The 25,816-nt window shown below is 41.4% G+C and overlaps 1 protein-coding gene across 1 annotated transcript in view; it reads left to right on the top strand.

The window, feature by feature from the left end:
* Positions 1–25,816, top strand: part of LOC124551156 (esterase FE4-like) — a 195,472-nt gene that overhangs the window by 80,466 nt on the left and 89,190 nt on the right. Inside the window, exon 4 of the mRNA XM_047126123.1 lies at positions 13,606–13,791. Within this exon, the coding sequence (XP_046982079.1) occupies positions 13,606–13,791 (186 nt within the window). The remainder of the gene's footprint in view (positions 1–13,605; positions 13,792–25,816) is intronic.

The following is a 25,816-nucleotide window of genomic DNA, read 5'->3' as shown; positions in this document are numbered from 1 at the left end:
TTTAAAAATACATATAATGAGAAAGAATGTATATGGTAGAAACAATTTGTCTTATGGTTCAAATGCCACGCTATCGTAATTAAAACTAGCTGTGGCAAAGGAAATAAAACCACACATTTTCACGGCAGAGCGTTTTCTCTCATGGAGATAATTTTAACACAAAACCTGCACAGTGTTATGTTTGAGCACGCATACGACATATGCCTGCCTTTAGAGGACAGGTATTATTGTCGAATACTGCAATGCTTGGGATGCAGCATTTTATTTTATTGTAGTACATAGACTTTGGTCTACATCTCACGTGAACATTAGGCCACTTAATATATGAGTATTTGATCGCTCTATTATAACATTTTCTGGCATTTAACCAGTACAGCAATTTGTCTTTTATAAATGTGTTATACATTACATTTAATAGTCTTGAATTTTTGCACTGTATTATATGTACTACAATGTCTCTCATTCATGTAGACATGGGGCCACTACTCACACATACATTGATGTCAAGTTAAATGTATATTTTCACTGCACTTTTTACATTATTTCTCACAGACACATATTTCAAGTATGATATTAGTCTATGACGAATTTTTTGGTCTACCTAGGTTTGACGTTTTCTTGATCTTATTGAGTGTGTCTTTAATCATTTGCTTACGACTAAAAATGTAGGCCATGTTATCGCTATTTTCACTTGAATCCAAGCCGCTGACTAGTTTTCTCGCTTGTAATGTAACTGATACTACAACTCTTATGTTTCAGGTATTGGCACACAACATTTATATCTCTCCGTGCCTTTGATAGGGCACATTTGTATCAGATACATCCCTATGTGCAGTATGTACGCTGTATACAAAAAACTGATTTGTCATGATTTTTACATGTACTGCATCCTAACATATACAATACTTGCATCCTAATCTTCTGGTTCCTGTGCTGTGTTGACTTATATCGGTTATCGATTTCCGTGAAGGCTCGTGGTTCTCCTAGGCCATGTACCGTGTGTCATATTTAAAATGATGATTAAGTTTTATAAGTGCCTTTGAACTATAAGGGAAAATGAAATGAAAACGAGACAGATGGGAGCAAGTAAGTAAACTGTTTATTATTTCAAAAGTTATCGCCACAACTGTCAATAAATTTATCCCGTTGTGAGAGAAGGAGGTCAGTATCTTCATGAGAAACGTTTGCCCTCGCCTGCAGAATCACGATTGTAAGCAGGCGTGCACCATCGGAACGAAATAGACCGTATGCATGTCTTTCTTCACGTCACCAAAAATATGGAAATCGCGTGAGGAGAAATCTGGACTGTATGGAGGACATTTGACGGCTTCCTAGCGAAACTTCTGCAGCGCAGTCGAAGCAACCATGGCAACATGTGAGCCCACCCGCATTCTCCATACAGTCCCGATCTCTCCTCGTGTGATTTCCATATTTTTGGAGACCTGAAGAAAGCCATTCGTGGCTGTCTGTTCGCTCTGGACGAAAATATGCACACTTAGATACAATCGTGGTTCGATAGGCAACCACAAACATTTATCCTCAAAGATATTGCTCGTTTTGTCTCACACTGGGATAAATGTACTAACGGTTAGGGCGATTGGTTTTGAAGTAATGAGTAGTTGACTTACTCTTTCCCATCTTTCTCATTTTCATTTGACTGTCCTTCATATATGATATTCTCTATGTGAACATTGTTGTTCTGAATACAGGTATGCATTCCATTCGTATGTTTCAGAATCGCCTATGCCATTATCTTACAGTGTGGCAATAAAACAAGTGGATGTCATGTTCACTCCTCATTATTGTACCACTTTACATTCTTTAATATTGGTTACTTAAATGCTTTATGTTGGTTATACCAAATAGCTTAAACGTATTGATGATACAAATTTTGTTATTATTATTCTGAATTCCAGTGCATAAAAATCATATGCCGTGTAGCGGAATCCTGTCACTTTGAAATATGAACGTGCGTCATTATTATGCTTTTTGTTGTTATCTGGGATTGGTTTACTTGTTTAGTTACAATTACTAGCTGTATACATCATATACTAGTTGGTACAGCTATTTTTCTGCTTCTGCTTAATAGTCTATAACTGTCATGCCATCCGGTGGCACGTAGTTTCCCTGTATGTCCCAGCATGTAACATCAGTCAGTACTCTGCCTGCTCTGTCACAGGCATATTACTCTGTTATTTACTGGTGCTACGTGGCAGGCGTAAATTTATGCATTAGTTTGCGAAAAGCACTCTTCGTACGTGGATACTAGTCTATACAAAGTTACTACACAATGCTTATGACGAACTCACACATTTGGGTATGAATTCTGTCGTTTCGACCTTGCAATGGTATAATGACTGCGTCATATTTACTATTTGATATTTATCTTTTAGGTTACCGTTATTTCAATGAACACGTACAAAAAAGTTGGACTATGACTGCCGTTAAGCATAAGTACGCAATTTACTGATGAGAATGTGTTTCCCACTGGCCTGGTGATTAGGCAGCAGAGTTTGTCATATTTGGTGCGTACTGATTTTGCCTAACGTTGTCATAATGACAGTTTGTGTCACACTACTCTCCCTCTTGTGCAATTTTCCATAAAATTTCAGATCTGAAGGAGGCTAGTTGTTTTAGACGAAACCAGTTGTACTGATTATAGGTAAATTTTGCGTTCTTGTCTAATACGGGATTATTTATAAGAGTCCATTATTTTTAAGATGAAGTTAGTCCACAACGTTGAGTGGGTGCTCATGAAACATTGTGTTTTTGTTGTTGTGGTCTTCAGTCCAGAGACTGGTTTGATGCAGCTCTCCATGCTACAATATCCTGTGCAAGCTTCTTCATCTCCCAGTACCTACTGCAACCTACATCCTTCTGAATCTGTGTAGTGTATTCATCTCTTGGTCTACCCCTACGATTTTTACCCTCCACGCTGCCCTCCAATACTAAATTGGTGATCCCTTCATGGCTCAGAATATGTACTACCAACCGATCCCTCATTCTAGTCACGTTGTGCCACAAAATTTCTCTTCTCTCGAATTCAATACCTCCTCATTAGTTATGTGATCTACCAATCTAATCTTCAGCATTCTTCTGTAGTACCACATTTCGAAAGCTTCTATTCTCTTCTTGTCTAAACTATTTATCGTCCATCTTTCACTTCCATACATGGCTACACTCCATAAAAATACTTTCAGAAACGACTTCCTGACACTTAAATCTATACTCGATGTTAACAAATTTCTCTTCTTCAGGAACGCTTTCCTTACCCTTGCCAGTCTACATTTTATATTCTTTCTACTTAGACCATCATCAGTTATTTTGCTCCCCAAATAGCAGAACTCATTTACAACTTTAAGCGTCTCATTTCCTAATCCAATTCCTGCAGCATCGCCCGATTTAATTCGATTACATTCCATTATCCTCATTTTGCTATGTTGATGTTCATCTTATATCCTCCTTTCAAGACACTGTCCATTCCGTTCAGCTGCTCTTCCAGGTCCTTTTCTGTCTCTGACAGAATTACAATGTCATCGGCGAACCTCAAAGTTTTTATTTCTTCTCCATGTATTCTAATTCCTACTCCGAATTTTTCTTTTGTTTCCTTTACTGCTCGCTCAATATTCTGATTGAATAACATCGGGGATAAGCTATAACACTTCCTCACTCCCTTCCCAACCACTGCTTCCCTCTCATGCCCCTCGACTATTATAACTGCCAAAATAAGTCAACTGCGAGTCCGCTGTCCATTTAGCTATCCAGCCTTATTTGCGGCCGTGTTCTGTAATGCTGTTACAGGCTTATGGTCACTGATTCTGTGTTCTACACTGAGTAGAGGTTTGGGTCTGTCTATTACCAGTACGTCTAAGGTATGTATTACCTCGATAAATTGGTTGCTTCATTAACCCGTCAAGTTAATTTTGGGATAAAGAAGAAGAAATTCACACGATCCTCTGTCTGTAGTACCCGTTCTCTGAGCTGCTGTGGCGAATTCTGCCGCGTCTGGACTCAGGATGGATCTCATCTGAACAACTACATATTCACGCCATACGTAGTCACCCCCTGTTAGTAGCCCACACCACAACTATTAAGGGTAGTCTTACATTTCTCCACCCGATTGCAGACGTCGAGATATCCGCATCCAGTATCGTCACACAACCGTCTGAACCCCTGGCTTAAACCTTCCATTCGGCTCCGAGTTAGTGCAGCCCAGTCGCTGCTGGAAATGATGTTACGAGTTTAAGTCAAAAGTTATCAAGACGGTCTTAAAAACACTTTTCCAGTAGTCGTACTTCGTTGCGCGAATGCGTGTTTGCAGTTGGCACTACTGTGGTGATGTGCGCCTCAGTTGACCTTCGTTGCAACTAGCGGTGGGTCGAACTCGTTCATTCGCGTGAACTACTTCATTCATTTCACTCTTTGCCGTGAAGCGTTCAAATGAAGTAGTTCATTCGTGAAGTACGGAAGCCTAGCGAAGTTGCCCAGTTCGCCGCTCAGCCGCTGCTACGCTCGCTTCGCCTCGCTCGTACAATAAAGCTCCGTAATACTTCACAATTTTACCAACAGATGGCGGAACTATGGAGTAACGTGCACGCAACGTTTTACGCTCTTACAGCGTCTGAGTTATCTTAAATACAGCATGGTCGAAGGGGACAAAGGGCGTTTCTGTCTGTGTCCAAGTGTCTGAACAATTTTATCTTGGACTTTACACCCGTGAACGGCACCTTGTACTTTAAAAAGTGTTTGGCTCCGTTTATATGTCCACCATCTTTTTTCTCTAATTGTCTTCATTTCTATCTTTTGTATTTCTCTGCGGCCAAAGAGCGGCGTAGTATGCTGCTGCAGGCCTGCCTGTATACAGGTTTCAAAATGACAATAAAGAAAAAAAAAAGGAGGACAAAGGAAAGATAAACAGAGAAGGCTGTCACATATAAAGAAGGTACTACATTTAATCTTGCTCGACATTTTCTCATGAAGCGCCCAAAAAAGTGTTTATCTGCCAAATGAAACATTATTTGTTGTATTCATGAACTGAAAAATAGGGCTACCAACGAAATGCAGTCCAATTTTATGTTCCTTTTAAAATTTAATCCAAAATAGAATGAGTATGATTAACACTGTCACAAAGTCTATATACCTACGTTAAGTAATTATTCAGAAGTTTTCCTGTAGATTTTATTTTTGTTGACAATAATAACCCACTAGATTCAAAACGTAAACTGTCACTTGTAGTCACTGGTACGATTTCAGGTAAAATCCCTCTTTCAGTGTTATTAACAAACCTTTTATTTTCATGTTTGCTGTGCGTGCTCACACAGATAGCCACTTCGTTTCTATCTTTAATATTCATTTGTCTTCAAGCGCTGCCAACGGTAGGCTAGCCGTAGACGCGAAGTTTAACTGCACAAATAGTCACGGGTAATGATGTCAGCACTGCAGGTAGCAGCTGACGCTGCCTTCTCCCCACCCCTCGCCTCCTCCACCCGTCCTAAACCTATCGTTCCCCACTAACACCGCGTGATTCGTCGACAAGCAGGACAGGGAGGAGTGAAGTGATGGGAGGAGGAGTGACGAGGGAGAGGGGAAGAGAGTGAGTGAACTAGAAAAAAGTGTGGAGTGTGCTATCTGTGAAGAGTTTGAAGTACCAGTTCATTGAAATTGAATGGTTAGTTCACACTTCACAGGAGTGAAGCGTTCATTCGAACGACTCATTCACGAGCTCCCCATCACTAGTTGCAACAGAAATGAGCCGGTAGTGGCAACGTAAACATATCCGCTCCGCTAGCAGTTTGCACAAAGCAAGAACACAGGGCAGTGATACGATTTATTTGGTCATTTAATGAGTGAACGGGGCTGAAATTTGTCTTCGACTGTTAGCACAGCATGTGGACAGTAAACTGCTGCAGTCAAATGTTTTCTAGCACAAAAGTCGCCAAACCAAAATGTAACGCCCGTACAGTTTTGACGAACAGTTGGGTTGCTACAGATGGTATAGCGTCTGTGTTGAACATCAGACCTATTCCATCAACCATGATGAACTTGTTTCCCATAACATTTGTTCGCAATGGCTGCCATGATGACTCAGTGGATAACATGACCTCTTGACATCTGCCAACGCTTACTCGACCATAACTATAAAGAAGGCGAGTCATTTTTGAAGAGAATAGTGACTTGTGATGAAAAGTGGGCTCATCACTATGAAGCGGAATTAAAACGCCAGAATATGGAGTGGAAGCACCTACATCACCAGAGAAGAAAAACCAGCGATTTGTAGCAAATGACGAGGTCTTTATGTACAGGACGTGTTGCTGTTACACGATAAAGCCGGTCCTCAGAAGGCTTGCCTCAACCTTGAAACCACCCAAAAATTGGGTTTCGGGGTGCTGGAACATGTGCCTCATCGTCCGGATCTTGCTAAATCAGATTTTTATTTCTTTGGGCCGCTGAAAGATGCATTGCGAGGTCATGAATGTTTCTCAGACACAGAGGTGCAAGAGGTGGTGCATCAGTGGCTTTGCAACCAACTGGAAATCTTATTTTTGGCAGGAATACACAAGCTTGTAGACCGATGGAGCAAGTGCATTTCAAAGAAGGGAGACCACATTGCAAAATATGTGTAAATCAACTGTATTTTTGAAGTAAGTGTGTTGTACGTACTGTAAGACCTTCGGTACACACACCATCATATTATTTGACTTGTCGCTCTAGCGAAGTAGGCGAGTGTCAGCAATATGTATCGTGGTCTTATCGTGGCGTGTTTATCTTCTGCCGTTAGGTCAGACGATAAAAATGCCACTTGCACGCTTAGAGTAGCAGATTGACGGTGACCAACATGAAATAGAACTTGATTAATTTTCACACACATTTATTAAAATAATAACAAGCATAAAAATAACTTAACTTGGTTCTGGATGCTATTTACAATTGACAATCTGAAGTTCCTTTGGGTCTTGGTACTTTAATCTTATTCTCACATCCCTGACGCTTGACAAAGTGTTTATACATTTCTCTTCATGGCTATGTACAGGAATATGGTAATCTTATTAGGCGCAGACTGAAACTTGACTATAGACTGGTACAGACTATTGTAGACTGGTGCAGACAAATGCAGACAAATGCAGAATAATGCAGACTGACGCAGACTGACTGATCGGAGGTCTGTACACTCGTTATAATACCTCTAGCGTTCAGGTATCACTGCGCGAGTGTGATCCGCGAGGAGAAAAGGTTCTACGTTAGCAGCAATCTCATTGGCTGCGTTACATATTAATACGTGGATCGGCGGAAGCAGAATTTGGTCTGTCTCTCAGACAGCGCCATCCCGTACTGCGGAGATGGACGAGCGCTGCGCCTGCGCTGTTGTGCTTAGCGGGGCGCGCTCTAGTGGGAAAGTTGTGTACACGCTGACTACGCGGAACTATCTACACAACAGTAAGTAATGTGTTTTATGAAAAGTCTGGGTAATTTTTGACTTACCCTTATACAAAACAATAGCTCTGCTTCCATCCTGTGGGAGTGGCTTTCTGTCTTCAGCAAATTAGCCACCCGCCTGGAGGAACCAAGGCGGCAGGCAACATTCTTGCCCACAGGAGCCGCGATTTGCAGCTGGGGTCACCCAGTGCTCTCAGTCGCTGCCGAAAGAGTCTGCTCCACATCTCGGACGAGACTGCCTTCAAGCAAACAGAGTGGAGACTGGCCCTCTTTCCCGGCCTGCCCACCAGTTCCCTGAGGGGCTTCGTCACTCACCTAACACTGGAGCACCCAGTGACAAGCTATCCGACCCTTTGCAATGTCCAGACCTCTGAGCGTATTCACCCATAATCCAAGCAGGCGAGGCGTAGTATGTACAATCTCTAAGACAGTATCTACACAGCCATTTCAGTGCTAATTATAAAAGTGAGATTGAACGATTTTCACTCTTCAGTGCCCAAACAGAAGACAATATTTACACGTTTTCGAGGGCACGATGAAATGAATGCCAAGAGGAACAAAAAACAACAGGAATATTATCAAAGAACGACTGAGTCAGCCTGAGAGTACTTGTGAATAAGTTCAAACAGTTCCGTCTTTTTCACTGTTTTCCCTTGATTTGCATGAATAAAATAAAAATTATTTTAGACCCACACACGCAATATTTACGTGCTTTGGGGAATGGCTTCTGTTACCTGCTTCTCATCAGACACAAAAAGTAATGAGATAGAAAAAAAGGACTGAGCAAAGCAAACTAACATAAACAGTTACATGTCGTTCTCTGGTTAGTACAGTTAGTTTCCCATCAAGTTGATTCTTCTTTTGCGAAAGTGTAAGGGATCATCCAAAAGTTTTCGTTTTAGCACATTGCTGCAAAGTACCGGGTGACCAAAAAGTCAGCATAAATTTGAAAACTTAATAAACCACGAAATAATGTAGATAGAGGGGTAAAAATTGGCAATGCTTGGAATGACATGGCGTTTTATTAGAACAAAAAAAAGTATTGGTAGACGCGTGAAAGATCTCTTGCGCGCGTCGTTTGGTGATGATCGTGTGCTCAGCCACCACTTTCGTCATGCTTGGCCTCCCAGGTCCACAGACCTCAGTCCGTGCGATTATTGACTTCGGGGTTACCTGAAGTCGCAAGTGTATCGTGATCGACCGATATCTCTAGGGATGCTGAAAGACAACATCTGACGCCAATGCCTCACCATAACTCCGGACATGCTTTACAGTGCTGTTCGCAACATTATTCCTCGACTACAGCTATTGTTGAGGAATGCTGGTGGACATATTGAGCATTTCCTGTAAAGAACATCTTCTTTGCTTCATCTTACTTTTGTTATGCTAATTATTGATATTCTGATCAGATGAAGCGCCATCTGTCGGACATTTTTTGAACTTTTGTATTTGTTTGGTTCTAATAAAACCCCATGTCATTCGAAGCATGTATGTCAATTTGTACCTCTCTATCTACATTATTCCGTGATTTATTCAGTTTTCAAATTTATACTGACTTTTTGATCACCCGGTATATGCAACGTAGCGCGGCTACAATGTGGGTAAATAAGCACCCACGTGTGGGCAAGGATTAGTGTGGCATTGTAAATGACGAATCGTGAACTACAAAGTGTGTCCCAGTTCCGTTACGACTGCTTGTGGGAAATTCCAAACTGCGAAGCGGCGTTACAGTCCTTTAAGTTTCAAAAAGATCTGCGCAGAAAGCGTTTGCAATGCTGCAGCAGGCATCGTGGCCGCAAGTGTAAAAAATGGCAGTGGAGGAGTGACACTACATCAACTTTTTGTGTGTCCTCCAGCGTTTGTGGCCGAGAATTCGTATTCGACCCGAATAACAAGAGACAAGTTTCTTGTTTCGCCTCCATGACGACACCCCAGCTCACAAAGCGAAGACTGTGCGCGAATTTTTGGCCAGCTAATGGATCACAGCACTGGAACGCCCACGGTATTCACTGGATTTGGCCCCAGCCGACTTCTGGTTGTTCCCCAAACTGAAGTTGCAATGAAAGGACGTCGCCATGACACAGTTAAGGGCATGAAAGAAAATTGTACTGCAGTATAAATGCTATTCCAAAAAAAGACTATAGCGACTGTTACAAACTCCTTTGAAACGATTTCAGTACGTTTCGATTCCGGGGGAGGCTATTTTGAATAAGTACCATCCTTTTGTGTGAAACGTTCTGCTAAGCCCACAGGACAGGACAGGTAGCTGGAATAATTGTGGAAAGGGGCCAAAATAAGCGACTGTCAGTTACACTCTAACGCATACAACTTTATTTATTTAACCAAACATTTCAATACAAATTCTTTAACTTAGTTGTCGGCTGAATACGCCACAGTATCTTATGCCTTAAGGGCACAAACACTTTGATTTAAGAAAAACGGCTGAAAGCCATTAACTCAAAATTCAGACGCTAAAAGAATATTTAGCAGGCAGAAGGCCTCACGTGAAGTGAGTTCTATAATTTGGCTGAAGGCCCCAAAATCTAACAATTGAAAAGCAACAACCTTAATTTAAGGACGGCTGAAGGCCGATGATTTAAGACTCAAGGTAACATTAAATTAAAAAACGCACGGCAGAAGACCTTACCTTCATTTAGTCTGAATGCTCCAAACAATCTAACACGTGACAAGCATGGAACTTTAATTTTAAAACGGCTGACGGCCCATAACTTTTCTTTCTTTCTTTCTTTCCTTTTTTTTTTCATCATACTGACTGGTTTGATGCGGCCCGCCACGAATTCCTTTCCTGTGCTAACCTCTTCATCTCATCAGTCTACTGACTGGTTTGATGAGGCCCGCCACGAATTCCTTTCCTGTGCTAACCTCTTCATTTCAGAGTAGCACTTGCAACCTACGTCCTCAATTATTTGCTTGACGTATTCAAATCTCTGTCTTCCTCAACAGTTTTTGCCCTCTACAGCTCCCTCTAGTACCATGGAAGTCATTCCCTCATGTCTTAGCAGATGTCCTATCATCCTGCCCCTTCTCCTTATCAGTGTTTTCCACATATTCCTTTCCTCTCCGATTCTGCATGGAACCTCCTCATTCCTTACCTTATCAGTCCACCTAATTTTCAACATTCGTCTATAGCACCACATCTCAAATGCTTCGATTCTCTTCTGTTCCGGTTTTCCCACAGTCCATGTTTCACTACCATACAATGCTGTACTCCAGTCGTACATCCTCAGAAATTTCTTCCTCAAATTAAGGCCGGTATTTGATATTAGTAGACTTCTCTTGGCCAGATATGCCTTTTTTGCCATAGCGATTCTGCTTTTGATGTCCTCCTTGCTCCGTCCGTCATTGGTTATTTTACTGCCTAGGTAGCAGATTTCCTTAACTTCATTGATTTCGTGATCCTCAGTCCTGATGTTAAGTTTCTCGCTGTTCTCATTTCTACTACTTCTCATTACGTCTTTCTCCGATTAACTCTCAAACCATACTGTGTACTCATTAGACTGTTCATTCCGTTCAGCAGATCATTTAATTCTTCTTCACTTTCACTCAGGATAGCAATGTCATCAGCGAATCGTATCATTGAAATCCTTTCACCTTGTATTTTAAATCCACTCCTGAACCTTTCTTTTATTTCCATCATTGCTTCCTCGATGTACAAATTGAAGAGTAGGGGCGAAAGGCTACAGCCTTGCCTTACACCCTTCTTAATACGAGCACTTCGTTCTTGATCGTCCACTCTTATTAATCCCTCTTGGTTGTTGTACATATTGTCCATGACCTGTCTCTCCCTATAGCTTACCCCAACTTTTTTCAGAATCTCTAACAGCTTGCACCATTTTATATTGTCGAACGCTTTTTCCAGGTCGACAAATCCTATGAAAGTGTCTTGATTTTTCTTTAGCCTTGCTTCCATTATTAGCCGTAACGTCAGAATTGCCTCTCTGGTCCCTTTACTTTTCCTAAAGCCAAACTGATCGTCACCTAGCGCATTCTCAATTTTCTTTTCCATTCTTCTGTATATTATTCTTGTAAGCAGCTTCGATGCATGAGCTGTTAAGCTGATTGTGCGATAATTCTCGCACTTGTCAGCTCTTGTCGTCTTCGGAATTGTGTGGATGATGCTTTTCCGAACGTCAGATGGTATGTCGCTAGACTCATATATTCTACACACCAACGTGAATAGTCGTTTTGTTGCCACTTCCCCCAATGATTTTAGAAATTCTGATGGAATGTTATCCATCCCTTCAGCCTTATTTGACCGTAAGTCCTCCAAAGCTCTTTTAAATTCCGATTTACTTAAACACCACTAAAAACACCGGGCGAGGTGGCGGAGTGGTTAGACACTGGACTCGCATTCGGGAGGACGACGGTTCAATCCCGCGTCCGGCCATCCTGATTTAGGTTTTCCGTGATTTCCCTAAATCGCTCCAGGCAAATGCCGGGATGGTTCCTTTGAAAGGGCACGGCTGACTTCCTTCCCCGTCCTTCGCTAACCCGATGAGACCGATGACCGCGCTGTCTGGTCTCCTTCCCCAAACCCCCCCCCCCCCTCCCCAATAATTAGCGCACATTTAGCGCACCACTAAAAACAATTCAACTTTAATTCAAAACCATCGGCTATGAGCCATACAGATGCACACGACAGAAAATAAGAAAAGGCAGTGCAGCTAACGGCGCTCAGAAGTTTCGGGGATCGGCCAGCACTTGAAATACTAACGTCCATTTAGGTGAGACGGGCAGTCGGCCCAACCATTCTCGATCCGACTAAAACCCGACCAACAGACAGTCAATGGACCCGCCGACAAGGTAACTTGCGCTCCACTCGACCAGCACACAACCGGGAGTTCAATGCAAACGTAAAAGGCATGGATGCCCACAACCAAGCATACAATAAGCTGCCGAACTGCACACCGTGCTGGACAGCGACAACACGGTGAGAAAAGCACACTACCTCAATTTACGTCAACGGCCAGGACAGGTAACCAGAATGTTAACGGCCACAAGGCAGAAAATTCCGCCAGTGTTTTTCAATTTCAAATAACCAAGTACAGTTAGACTCCACCGGACGGTGGCTAAACCTTCGCCAACTCGAACACACACGTTGATGCTCGCAGTATTGCCCCGCAGCTAACAACGAGAACCAAACGGCACAATGTGAACAGTTTTGACTTGCTGGTAATTTAAATCCAAACTCAACTTTCGTATCCAGGGTCGGTGAGCCACTGACCTCGTAGCAATGGCAACAGCCTCACACACTCTGCGTAGAGACTGCCAGCAGGCCCGGCCAAACTAAACCCCGTGGAGATTTCTTCGCTGCTCTGTGGCAAACCGACTGCTCGCACACAGCACTGGTGGAAACTATAAGCACCAGACCAAAGATAGTACAAAGTGGGAATATCGATACACACCACTCTTGCCCCTGATGGAGAGAGCGAACAACAGCATAATCGGAAGAACTGCGAGCAACCAAACATAGGACAGGATGTTTAAACCAACGCATAACATGAGCTCAACACAGCTCAATTTGAATATAATCCATGACTTCTATTTTTCGTACAGTCCTAATGGAACTGGGATACACTCTGTATGTCAACTATTACCAAATTCATCCAACGGAGACCAGTATGCTGTTATTATTTTCTTCACTGCCGAAGGACAGACATTAGACCCCCATCGAAGAATGAAGAACATGTATGGGGTAGCATTTTTGACAGTCATCATTGTGTGAGACAAGAAGTGCTGCTGCTTCGTGATAACGCACATCCCCATATCACAAATGTCGTACCACAGAAGTACTTCAATGGGAGACACTTGAGCACCAGTCATTATCTGTCCCCGTGCAATTATCACGCCGTCATTCCCTTAACAAAGGCCATGAAAGTCGATGATATCTGTCAGAGAAAGATGTGCAACAGGCACTTCTTCATGTGGCAGGATATGGTCTATCTTCAACCTGGTGCAACGGTGGGCTAATTGCCTCAATGTTCACGGCGATTTTGCCTGATTGGCATACCGATTGAAGACAGCCTTTGAATGGAAACTTTTCGATACCTCTCATATTTAAAGCTGCGCTACATTGCCAGTAGTGTTAATAGTACTATCGATGGATGAGGTCGTAACCAGCTGTGGTGATTTCTGCGTGTCGTGTTGCAGGCTTCCTGAACGCGGGGGACCGTCTGGTTCCGGGGAACATGGGCTTCAAGGACCAGGTGATGGCGCTGCGCTGGGTCAAGGACAACATCGCCAGCTTCGGGGGAGACCTCAACAACGTCACCATCTTCGGCTGCAGTGGAGGGGGATGGTCCTGCCACGCTCTCGTCCTCTCGCCGTTGACCAAGGGTGCGTAAGTACTCGTCACCAGTTCTGTGGAAAGGGGGTCTACAATGTGGTGTGTGTGACGATTCCTGTTACAGCGTGCCAGACATTTTGTACATTTTAGATATCTGAATATAAGTACTATTAAATGTGGGCATGGCTTAAAAAGTCTTAGTCACACAAGATGTCAGCAGTGCTGCAGCTGAGACACAGCAAATGGCCATTAACATTGGCAGTCGTGTGCATGTGTCATCTGTTGCAACAGATCCACATCTACATCCTCAAGCTACATTATAGAGTGCGGTGGAGGGTAATTTGTGTAATACCATCACTTGTGCTTTCCTGTCCCAGCTACAAATGGTCCGAGAGAAAAACAGTTGTTGGTCGGCAAGTGTGTGAGCTTGATTTTAACTTCATGCACTATTCGTAAAATATGCATAGAAATGTGCCCTCTCAGGAGGTTACCAGTAAACCACATCATGATGCAGAACGGCCTTTCTTGTACTGCCTGACACTTTGTATGCCTGACTACCTCCGTGACGTTTTCATGCATGTCTAATGAATCTCTATCGAAATTTGCTGCTCTTCTTTGGATTTTCACCTTTTACCTTATAATTCTACAGGATATGGCACACAAACTTAGGAGCAATACTCAAGTATTGGTTGAACCAGGGTTTTGAAAACTATCTGCTTTGTGGGTGGACTAAACTTCTAACGATTATTCAGCGAAATAAATAAATCAAAAGAAAATTATAATGTAAATTATGAGTATTTTTCGCTGAGAGGCTCTACGATAATTATAAAAGTGACTTTGTAAGTTTCTTATATACTTAAACTCGTGTTCATAAGTGTCAAGTTGGTATCTGAGAAAAGTGTAAAACCTATGTTTCGTATCGAAATATGTAAAACTCAGTGCAGAGCAACAGAACTATGTGAAAATTTATTTTTGAACCGAAGTATGTGGAGCTCACACTCCACAGCGCGAATACCAGACTGGCTTGTACATTAAACAATTCGTCTGCGAGAACTCAATCTGTTTTCAATGACGTTTACATACTCCATCTGACTGCAAAAAAAAAAAGACTCAGTTTAAAAAGTTTACCCCAGAATATTGCTAATATTTATCTTTAGCCTTGCAAACAATTGCTGTACTTGAACCGTTATTGTAATTACACAGCTAATGAACATGAAATTAACGTATCTGCCATTCTGATCAAACGGCTTGAAAATTCCTGAGATAGTACTTCACTGAAATCTTTTACTGGTATTAAGCCTCTGAACTGATATTGATACTGTTTTCACAAACACACTCTGTCAATAACTGTGCCTTGCAATGGACATGAACTTTCATAGCATTCAAATTTATTGGCCTACCTGTGCGCACGGAATACTCGTCTGCTTTGCAGTTTGTTGCAATTGAGAATAATGACGTGACTGTCAAAAATCAAATTTGTCTTGCATTACTTGCATTGTGCAATTCAAGATGGTATCTTACCAACTTTCGTAAATGCAGCTCAGTACACAACACGCGATGTGCAATGTGAATGTGCAAACAGGATCATGAAAGTCAATGAAAATGAACAATTAATCTTGTTGTTGTTATTGTTGTGGTCTTCAGTCCTGAGACTGGTTTGATGCAGCTCTCCATGCTACTCTATCCTGTGCAAGCTTCTTCATCTCCCAGTACCTACTGCAACCTACATCCTTCTGAATCTGCTTAGTGGTCTCCCTCAACGATTTTTACCCTCCACGCTGCCCTCCAATACTAAATATGTGATCCCTTGATGCCTAAAAACATGTCCTACCAACCGATCCCTTCTTCTAGTCAAGTTGTGCCACAAACTTCTCTTCTCCCCAATCCTATTCAATACCTCCTCATTAGTTGCGTGATCTACCCACCTTATCTTCAGCATTCTTCTGTAGCACCACATTTCGAAAGCTTCTATTCTCTTCTTGTCCAAACTGGTTATCGTCCATGTTTCACTTCCATACATGGCTACACTCCATACAAATACTTTCAGAAACGACTTCCTGACACTTAAATCTATACTCGATGTTAACAAATTTCTCTTCTTCAGAAACGATTTCCTTGCCATTGCCAGTCTACATTTTATATCCTCCCTACTTCGACCATCATCAGTTATTTTACTCCCTAAATAGCAAAACTACTTTACTACTTTAAGTGTCTCATTTCCTAATCTAATCCCCTCAGCATCACCCTATTTAATTTGACTACATTCCATTATCCTCGTTTTGCTTTTGTTGATGTTCATCTTATATCCTCCTTTCAAGACACTGTCCATTCCGTTCAACTGCTCTTCCAAGTCCTTTGTTGTCTCTGACAGAATTACAATGTCATCGGCGAACCTCAAAGTTTTTACTTCTTCTCCATGAATTTTAATACCTACTCCGAATTTTTCTTTTGTTTCCTTTACTGCTTGCTCAATATACAGATTGAATAACATCAGGGAGAGGCTACAACCCTGTCTCACTCCTTTCCCAACCACTGCTTCCCTTTCATGCCCCTCGACTCTTATAACTGCCATCTGGTTTCTATACAAATTGTAAATAGCCTTTCGCTCCCTGTATTTTACCCCTGCCACCTTCAGAATTTGAAAGAGAGTATTCCAGTTAACGTTGTCAAAAGCTTTCTCTAAGTCTACAAATGCTAGAAACGTAGGTTTGCCTTTTCTTAAACTTTCTTCTAAGATAAATCGTAAGGTTAGTATTGCCTCACGTGTTCCAACATTTCTACGGAATCCAAACTGATCTTCCCCGAGGTCCGCTTCTACCAGTTTTTCCATTCGTCTGTAAAGAATTCGCGTTAGTATTTTGCAGCTGTGACTTATTAAACTGGTTAATCTTAATGACTGATAAATGAAAAGAAAGAGTCCAAGTTTAACTGTGTTTCGTTAAGCCATAACAGCAATACACATTTCTATAAAGTCGCTGAGGAATGAAATAAATAGGAAGTTCAGGGAAGCTAAGATGAAATGGCTGCAGGAAAAATGTGAAGACATCGAAAAAGATATGATTGTCGCAAGGACAGATTCAGCATACAGGAAAGTCAAAACAACCTTTGGTGACATTAAAAGCAACGGTGGTAACATTAAGAGTGCAACGGGAATTCCACTGTTAAATGCAGAGGAGAGAGCAGATAGGTGGAAAGAATACATTGAAAGCCTCTATGAGGGTGAAGATTTGTCTGATGTGATAGAAGAAGAAACATGAGTCGATTTAGAAGAGATAGGGGATCCAGTATTAGAATCGGAATTTATAAGAGCTTTGGAGGACTTACGGTCAAATATGACAGAAGGGATAGATAAAATTCCATCAGAATTTTTAAAATCATTGGGGGAAGTGGCAACAAAACGACTATTCACGTTGGTGTGTAGAATATATGAGTCTGGCGATATACCATCTGACTTTCGGAAAAGCATCATCCACACAATTTCGAAGACGGCAAGAGCTGACAAGTGCGAGAATTATCGCACAATCAGCTTAACAGCTCATGCATCGAAGCTGCTTACAAGAATAATATACAGAAGAATGGAAAAGAAAATTGAGAATGCGCTAGGTGACGATCAGTTTGGCTTTAGGAAAAGTAAAGGGACCAGAGAGGCAATTCTGACGTTACGGCTAATAATGGAAGCAAGGCTAAAGAAAAATCAAGACACTTTCATAGGATTTGTCGACCTGGAAAAAGCGTTCGACAATATAAAATGGTGCAAGCTGTTAGAGATTCTGAAAAAAGTAGGGGTAAGCTATAGGGAGAGACGGGTCATACACAATATGTACAACAACCAAGAGGGAATAATAAGAGTGGACGATCAAGAACGAAGTGCTCGTATTAAGAAGGGTGTAAGACAAGGCTGTAGCCTTTCGCCCCTACTCTTCAATTTGTACATCGAGGAAGCAATGATGGAAATAAAAGAAAGGTTCAGGAGTAGAATTAAAATACAAGGTGAAAGGATATCAATGATACGATTCGCTGATGACATTGCTATCCTGAGTGAAAGTGAAGAAGAATTAAATGATCTGCTGAACGGAATGAACAGTATAATGAGTACACAGTATGGTTTGAGAGTAAATCGGAGAAAGACGATGGTAATGAGAAGTAGTAGAAATGAGAACAGCGAGAAACTTAACATCAGGATTGAGGGTCACGAAGTCAATGAAGTTAAGGAATTCTGCTACCTAGGCAATAAAATAACCAATGACGGACGGAGCAAGGAGGACATCAAAAGCAGACTCGCTATGGCAAAAAAGGCATATCTGGCCAAGAGAAGTCTACTAATATCAAATACCGGACTTAATTTGAGGAAGAAATTTCTGAGGATGTACGACTGGAGTACAGCATTGTATGGTAGTGAAACATGGACTGTGGGAAAACCGGAACAGAAGAGAATCGAAGCATTTGAGATGTGGTGCTATAGACGAATGTTGAAAATTAGGTGGACTGATAAGGTAAGGAATGAGGAGGTTCCATGCAGAATCGGAGAGGAAAAGAATATGTGGAAAACACTGATAAGGAGAAGGAACAGGATGGTAGGACATTTGCTAAGACATGAGGGAATGGCTTCCATGGTACTAGAGGGCACTGTAGAGGGCAAAAACTGTAGAGGAAGACAGAGATTTGAATACGTCAAGCAAATAATTGAGGACGTAGGTTGCAAGTGCTACTCTGAGATGAAGAGGTTAGCACAGGAAAGGGACTCGTGGCAGGCCGCATCAAACCAGTCAGCAGACTGATGACCAAAATAAATAAATAAATAAATAAAGTTCTAACACCTAGACAAGTTAGCAAAATATTTCTCAGTAATTCTTCTGTGTAAAATTCTGTCTTTTGACACTTGTTTCTACTGTAAGACAAGATCATGCACTTCATTACAAAATTTCTAGAGCAAACTTCAACCATTCACAATTTTCTAGCAATGAGAACTCACACAATTACAAATACAAGAAACTGGGTTACCTTAAGAGTTGTGTTTTATCATTCTTGTATTAATACAGTTTCATTTGCTGAATATATTTACTCAAAACATATCGTTGCAAAATCCTTTTTAAATAATGCTGCCTCGACTACACAGCAGACCAGTTTTCATCCTTTTTAAACCAAGTACACTGCCAGACTGTCCAACACACTCTTTTACTGCTACTATCTAACTTACTCTGGCAAAGTCAAGTTAACCTCTCTAACATCTGTGGTCTCAAACGCAGTTTTACTAAGAATGTGATTATATCCATATTAGAGAGGTTGAGAACATTTATCAAATGCGCAACTTCATTCACATTTATGGCCAAAATGTCCTGAAAACCATCATGGCAAACATAACAGCCCTCAGTAAACTCTTTCTGTATCATAAATGACTGACTAACTAATCAACTGATTATCAGATAACTAACGCACTAACTGAACAACTCAACCGCAGTCTGCCATCTGTCTTACTGGCGATTCGTTTTATGTGGTCATACCACGTTAAATCACTCTCTACGCATACTCTCATATACAGGGTGGTCAGAAAATGTGTGAAATTCTTGAAGGGATGTCACAGGGCAGGTTGTACTGAGACATAAATGTTAAGAAAGAAATTCGATACGTTGCTCCGTTTCCGACTTATTTATCATAGAATTTAGCCAATCGGGCCGTCGCGCGCTCACATTCAAGCGGCCTGCCAGGGGTGTTGTTGCCCAACGATTGCTTTGTCTCGTTAGGTGAAACTTGAATTTACACCCACGACGATCTGATTGGTTAACTTCAATGCTAAATAATTCGGAAACGGCGCAACGTATCGAATTTCTTTCTTAACATTTATGTCTCAGTACAACCTGCCCTGTAACATCCCTACAAGCATTTCACACATTTTCTGACCACCTTGAATGTAATGCATGTGAATGCTTCCAGTGACTGTTTGGCAATCATGTAATCACACAACGACGAGTCTTTCTGCCAATTTACGCGTAATACAGGGTGATCAGGAAGTAACTAGTTGTCATTAAATGACTGTTAAGTTTTTAATATTGATGCCATAGTATTGGGAGTAGCACAAACATTAAATAGGACCGTGATTTTTCATGGCGCGTAGTACCGACGGTGGCCGTGGGAGGCGGTACACTCAACAACAACAAAGATGGTCGATCGATTTACAATTGGGGAACAAGCACAGGTTGCTTCACGCTATGAGATGTGGAATTGTACCGTTCTTCTGCAGAGATGGTGGCCCATGGTAAAGGGAAGGAATGTCACACTTCCTCCAGAGACAATAAAGAATTGCTGTACGAAGCTAGGGACCACAGATTTGGTAAAGGATGCAGCAAAAACAGGTCGTCCATCCAAATCGTTGCCCAGGGAAATCGAGACGTCAGGCAGCACGAGAGAGCGGACTCACAAGGCACATTAGGTATTGCATAAGGAGTTAAACTTTCGAACATGGAAACTATTTTACGTGCAGCAGCTGACACCAGAAGACTATGTTAGCAGAGTGCAGAATGAGGAGTTGATGTTGGGTTGGAACAAAGATTGGCCTCAATTGTTTCACAACAGCCTCTGGAGTGACGAGATCGTATTCCGTGTGGGAGGTTTGTCAGTCGGCACAACTGCCATTGTTGGACAGCGCAGGATCTTGAAGTTACGATGGAGAAGACACATTGGGAGTAGCCATTACTTTTGTGTGTTTTATGCTAAATACGAACCTGAGAATGTGAACTGACAGCCTAAATGTGCTACTGAGGCCAGAGTCACTTCACTTACATGAAATTTAAAAGAATTGTGTGTGTGTGTGTGTGTGTGTGTGTGTGTGTGTGTGTGTGTGTGTGTGTGTGTGTAAACCGATCTCATTCATAAGCAAATAAATAAGCAAACCAATAATTTCACGCTCAGTAGACTTGCTCATTGCGAAATGCTTAAAAAAACAAAAACAACGTAACTGTATAAAAAAAATCAAACTGTAATGTCGACCTGTATAAGAATGTAACCTGAAACACACGAAAATCTCTGCACTGAAATATGGCCCTGGTAAAATAAGGAAACTAAGAGAACCTACATTACGCACAGGAAACGAAACAATCATGTATTATGAATCTCACCTGTTAAATCTCCGCCACCAGTAGCTGATTGGTCAGCGCAACAGAATGTCGATCCTAGTGGCCCAGGTTCGATTCCCGGCTGGGTACGATATTTTCTCTGCTCACGGACTGGGTGTTGTGTTGTCCTAATCATCATCATTTCATCCGCATCGTCTCACAAGTCGCCGAAGTGGCATCAAATCGAAACATTTGCGCCCGGCGAATGGTCTACCCGACTGGAGGCCCTAGTCACACGAAATTTACATTTTACCTGCAAAATGAAGTACTGGCAGAAACAGAAAGACTCAATAAAAAAAATACTGCTAAAAACTGGGTACAGTTGGTCCAGGAAAATTGGGTTCATAATCTTGACACAGAATGCCAATGACACAAAATTTAACTTTAGAAATTTCAGTTAGGAAGGAACTTTTTAAAAAATATATAGACATTAATACGAAAATTCATTTAATCTTCCTTGGTAAAGGAAATTAACTCAGAAGATCAATCAATAGAATAATCAATAAAAACTTGACTAAGACGAGGGTGAAATGAACCAACAATACAAGTCTATAAAAATAAAAATAAACTTCTTAACTCATCAAGTAATACCTTGTTATTCATTTATAAACCTTTTTTATGTCCATATGCTAGCCAACCATTCTTATGAGTCATCATTCCTTCGCGTAATAAATCTGTAACTCACATACTTCCACAAGTGCGACCGTGCATTACACTGTACACTCAAGGAAATGTGTCTGCTGCACACCACAGCTACTGACTGTCAAAGATTCTGTGACTCCCTAATGTTTTCTCACAGTGACCGCTACAGTCGCAGGTTCGAATCCTGCCTCGGGCATGGATGTGTGTGATGTCCTTAGGTTAGTTAAGTTTAAGTAGTTCTAAGTTCTAGGGGACTGATGACCTCAGATGTTAAGTCCCATAGTGCTCAGAGCCATTTGAACCATTTGTTACCATCACAGCCACAGTTGCCTAACAACTGTTTCTCTGACCAAAGTTCTTCAAATATATCATTTTCCTCTACAAATATCAACATATCCAATAACATCATCAAAAAATAGCCATCTTACAGCATTCGCGTCCAAAAGTGACAGGGTCGTGTGGAATAACGGCTACAAACGACATCGGCCCATATCTCCTGCATGACACAATGAACATGGAACGCCATGTTCAAATGCTTCAGGATTACGTTCGGTGTCTGGATGGGAAAATACCGACTACATCGTCTTCAAGCAAGATGGCGCACCGCCTCACGTTCCGTATGTCGTGCGAAACTTGTTGGGGAGACGTCTACGCCTGACACACTGTAACTTTTTATGAGACTGGTCAAAAAAGGTGTCCCAAACGAAACCTCGCACAATGGACGCATTGGAGGAACAGATTTGGGAAGTACTTACCAAGATCGCACACAACTTCCTCCAGAAAGCTGTGGATTTCATTCTACGTCGTTTGAGGAAGTTCCTGCAACGACATTCAATTGACTTTTAAGGTATGCAATCACATTCCCATATTACAGTGCATATCATCATCATTTATTGCATTTATGGACCTTTAAGGCCTGCAGCGGAATAAAAAGAATACAAGCCATAATATAAAAGGAATACAACAAACTGCACATGATAAAAATTTGCAAAGACACACATTACAAAAAGAAAAAACACACCAGTCACAATCTCAGTGCAGGAGACATTTATTGCAGATGGCGGTCCATCGCTGTCGGTCTCCAGCTGTGGGACCCCTTTCCTCTATAGTGCATTAGCATGTATAGAACAAATGATTGGGGTTAGGAGTGGACCCTTATTTCACGACAGAGCATAACGGTTTTTAGCTGTACACAAATTGTTTTTAATTCAGGATTATTATCAAAGAAGTACATGAATTTACATAGGTTATAACGTGACAATGTTAGGACAGTTGTCAAGATAACGCATTTCGTCCTGTTTAATCGAAATGACACTGTACTCAACAAGATTAAATTTTAACCAGAAGGTTCTCTACAAAATTATTCTTACTACTACATCATGAAGTTAGCTGATATTACGATAAATCATCCAATTCCGGATCTAAGTTCGGTACTATTTAGGATGACAATGAAGTCTACGGAGGATGGTTAGTTTTTGTGACAATCTGGGCAAAAGACCACTCAAGGTTGCTCGAGTTCACAGTGGTCGCAAGCTGGTAAATCAACAAGTTCACGCCTCGGTTAGCAGTATTTACCTTAGCTGTAATGAGCTGTCGGCTGCATGGCTGCTCTCGTCCTCTGAAAGTCCTATAAAAGCTGATCAAAATCTTTGCGGATTTTATCAGCAGAAACTATCCTATGTTTCTCGTTAGGCGAAAAAACATGCACTCATCCCTGGTCTTGAAATATGGCGATATGCATGTGCATGTTTTACTAAGAATGTGATTATATCCATATTAGAGAGGTTGAGAACATTTATCAAATGCGCAACTTCATTCACATTTATGGCCAAAATGTCCTGAAAACCATCATGGCAAACATAACAGCCCTCAGTAAACTCTTTCTGTATCATAAATGACTGACTAACTAATCAACTGATTATCAGATAACTAACGCACTAACTGAACAACTCAACCGCAGTCTGCCATCTGTCTTACTGGCGATTCGTTTTATGTGGTCATACCACGTTAAATCACTCTCTACGCATACTCTCATATACAGGGTGGTCAGAAAATGTGTGAAATTCTTGAAGGGATGTCACAGGGCAGGTTGTACTGAGACATAAATGTTAAGAAAGAAATTCGATACGTTGCTCCGTTTCCGACTTATTTATCATAGAATTTAGCCAATCGGGGCGTCGCGCGCTCACATTCAAGCGGCCTGCCAGGGGTGTTGTTGCCCAACGATTGCTTTGTCTCGTTAGGTGAAACTTGAATTTACACCCACGACGATCTGATTGGTTAACTTCAATGCTAAATAATTCGGAAACGGCGCAACGTATCGAATTTCTTTCTTAACATTTATGTCTCAGTACAACCTGCCCTGTAACATCCCTACAAGCATTTCACACATTTTCTGACCACCTTGAATGTAATGCATGTGAATGCTTCCAGTGACTGTTTGGCAATCATGTAATCACACAACGACGAGTCTTTCTGCCAATTTACGCGTAATACAGGGTGATCAGGAAGTAACTAGTTGTCATTAAATGACTGTTAAGTTTTTAATATTGATGCCATAGTATTGGGAGTAGCACAAACATTAAATAGGACCGTGATTTTTCATGGCGCGTAGTACCGACGGTGGCCGTGGGAGGCGGTACACTCAACAACAACAAAGATGGTCGATCGATTTACAATTGGGGAACAAGCACAGGTTGCTTCACGCTATGAGATGTGGAATTGTACCGTTCTTCTGCAGAGATGGTGGCCCATGGTAAAGGGAAGGAATGTCACACTTCCTCCAGAGACAATAAAGAATTGCTGTACGAAGCTAGGGACCACAGATTTGGTAAAGGATGCAGCAAAAACAGGTCGTCCATCCAAATCGTTGCCCAGGGAAATCGAGACGTCAGGCAGCACGAGAGAGCGGACTCACAAGGCACATTAGGTATTGCATAAGGAGTTAAACTTTCGAACATGGAAACTATTTTACGTGCAGCAGCTGACACCAGAAGACTATGTTAGCAGAGTGCAGAATGAGGAGTTGATGTTGGGTTGGAACAAAGATTGGCCTCAATTGTTTCACAACAGCCTCTGGAGTGACGAGATCGTATTCCGTGTGGGAGGTTTGTCAGTCGGCACAACTGCCGTTGTTGGACAGCGCAGGATCTTGAAGTTACGATGGAGAAGACACATTGGGAGTAGCCATTACTTTTGTGTGTTTTATGCTAAATACGAACCTGAGAATGTGAACTGACAGCCTAAATGTGCTACTGAGGCCAGAGTCACTTCACTTACATGAAATTTAAAAGAATTGTGTGTGTGTGTGTGTGTGTGTGTGTGTGTGTGTGTGTGTGTGTGTGTGTAAACCGATCTCATTCATAAGCAAATAAATAAGCAAACCAATAATTTCACGCTCAGTAGACTTGCTCATTGCGAAATGCTTAAAAAAACAAAAACAACGTAACTGTATAAAAAAAATCAAACTGTAATGTCGACCTGTATAAGAATGTAACCTGAAACACACGAAAATCTCTGCACTGAAATATGGCCCTGGTAAAATAAGGAAACTAAGAGAACCTACATTACGCACAGGAAACGAAACAATCATGTATTATGAATCTCACCTGTTAAATCTCCGCCACCAGTAGCTGATTGGTCAGCGCAACAGAATGTCGATCCTAGTGGCCCAGGTTCGATTCCCGGCTGGGTACGATATTTTCTCTGCTCACGGACTGGGTGTTGTGTTGTCCTAATCATCATCATTTCATCCGCATCGTCTCACAAGTCGCCGAAGTGGCATCAAATCGAAACATTTGCGCCCGGCGAATGGTCTACCCGACTGGAGGCCCTAGTCACACGAAATTTACATTTTACCTGCAAAATGAAGTACTGGCAGAAACAGAAAGACTCAATAAAAAAAATACTGCTAAAAACTGGGTACAGTTGGTCCAGGAAAATTGGGTTCATAATCTTGACACAGAATGCCAATGACACAAAATTTAACTTTAGAAATTTCAGTTAGGAAGGAACTTTTTAAAAAATATATAGACATTAATACGAAAATTCATTTAATCTTCCTTGGTAAAGGAAATTAACTCAGAAGATCAATCAATAGAATAATCAATAAAAACTTGACTAAGACGAGGGTGAAATGAACCAACAATACAAGTCTATAAAAATAAAAATAAACTTCTTAACTCATCAAGTAATACCTTGTTATTCATTTATAAACCTTTTTTATGTCCATATGCTAGCCAACCATTCTTATGAGTCATCATTCCTTCGCGTAATAAATCTGTAACTCACATACTTCCACAAGTGCGACCGTGCATTACACTGT

This window comes from Schistocerca americana, chromosome 9, assembly GCF_021461395.2.
Source record: "Schistocerca americana isolate TAMUIC-IGC-003095 chromosome 9, iqSchAmer2.1, whole genome shotgun sequence".
NCBI lineage: Eukaryota > Metazoa > Arthropoda > Insecta > Orthoptera > Acrididae > Schistocerca > Schistocerca americana.
Note: the sequence above shows the minus strand (reverse complement) of the source record. Positions and strands in the feature narration are given on the sequence as shown.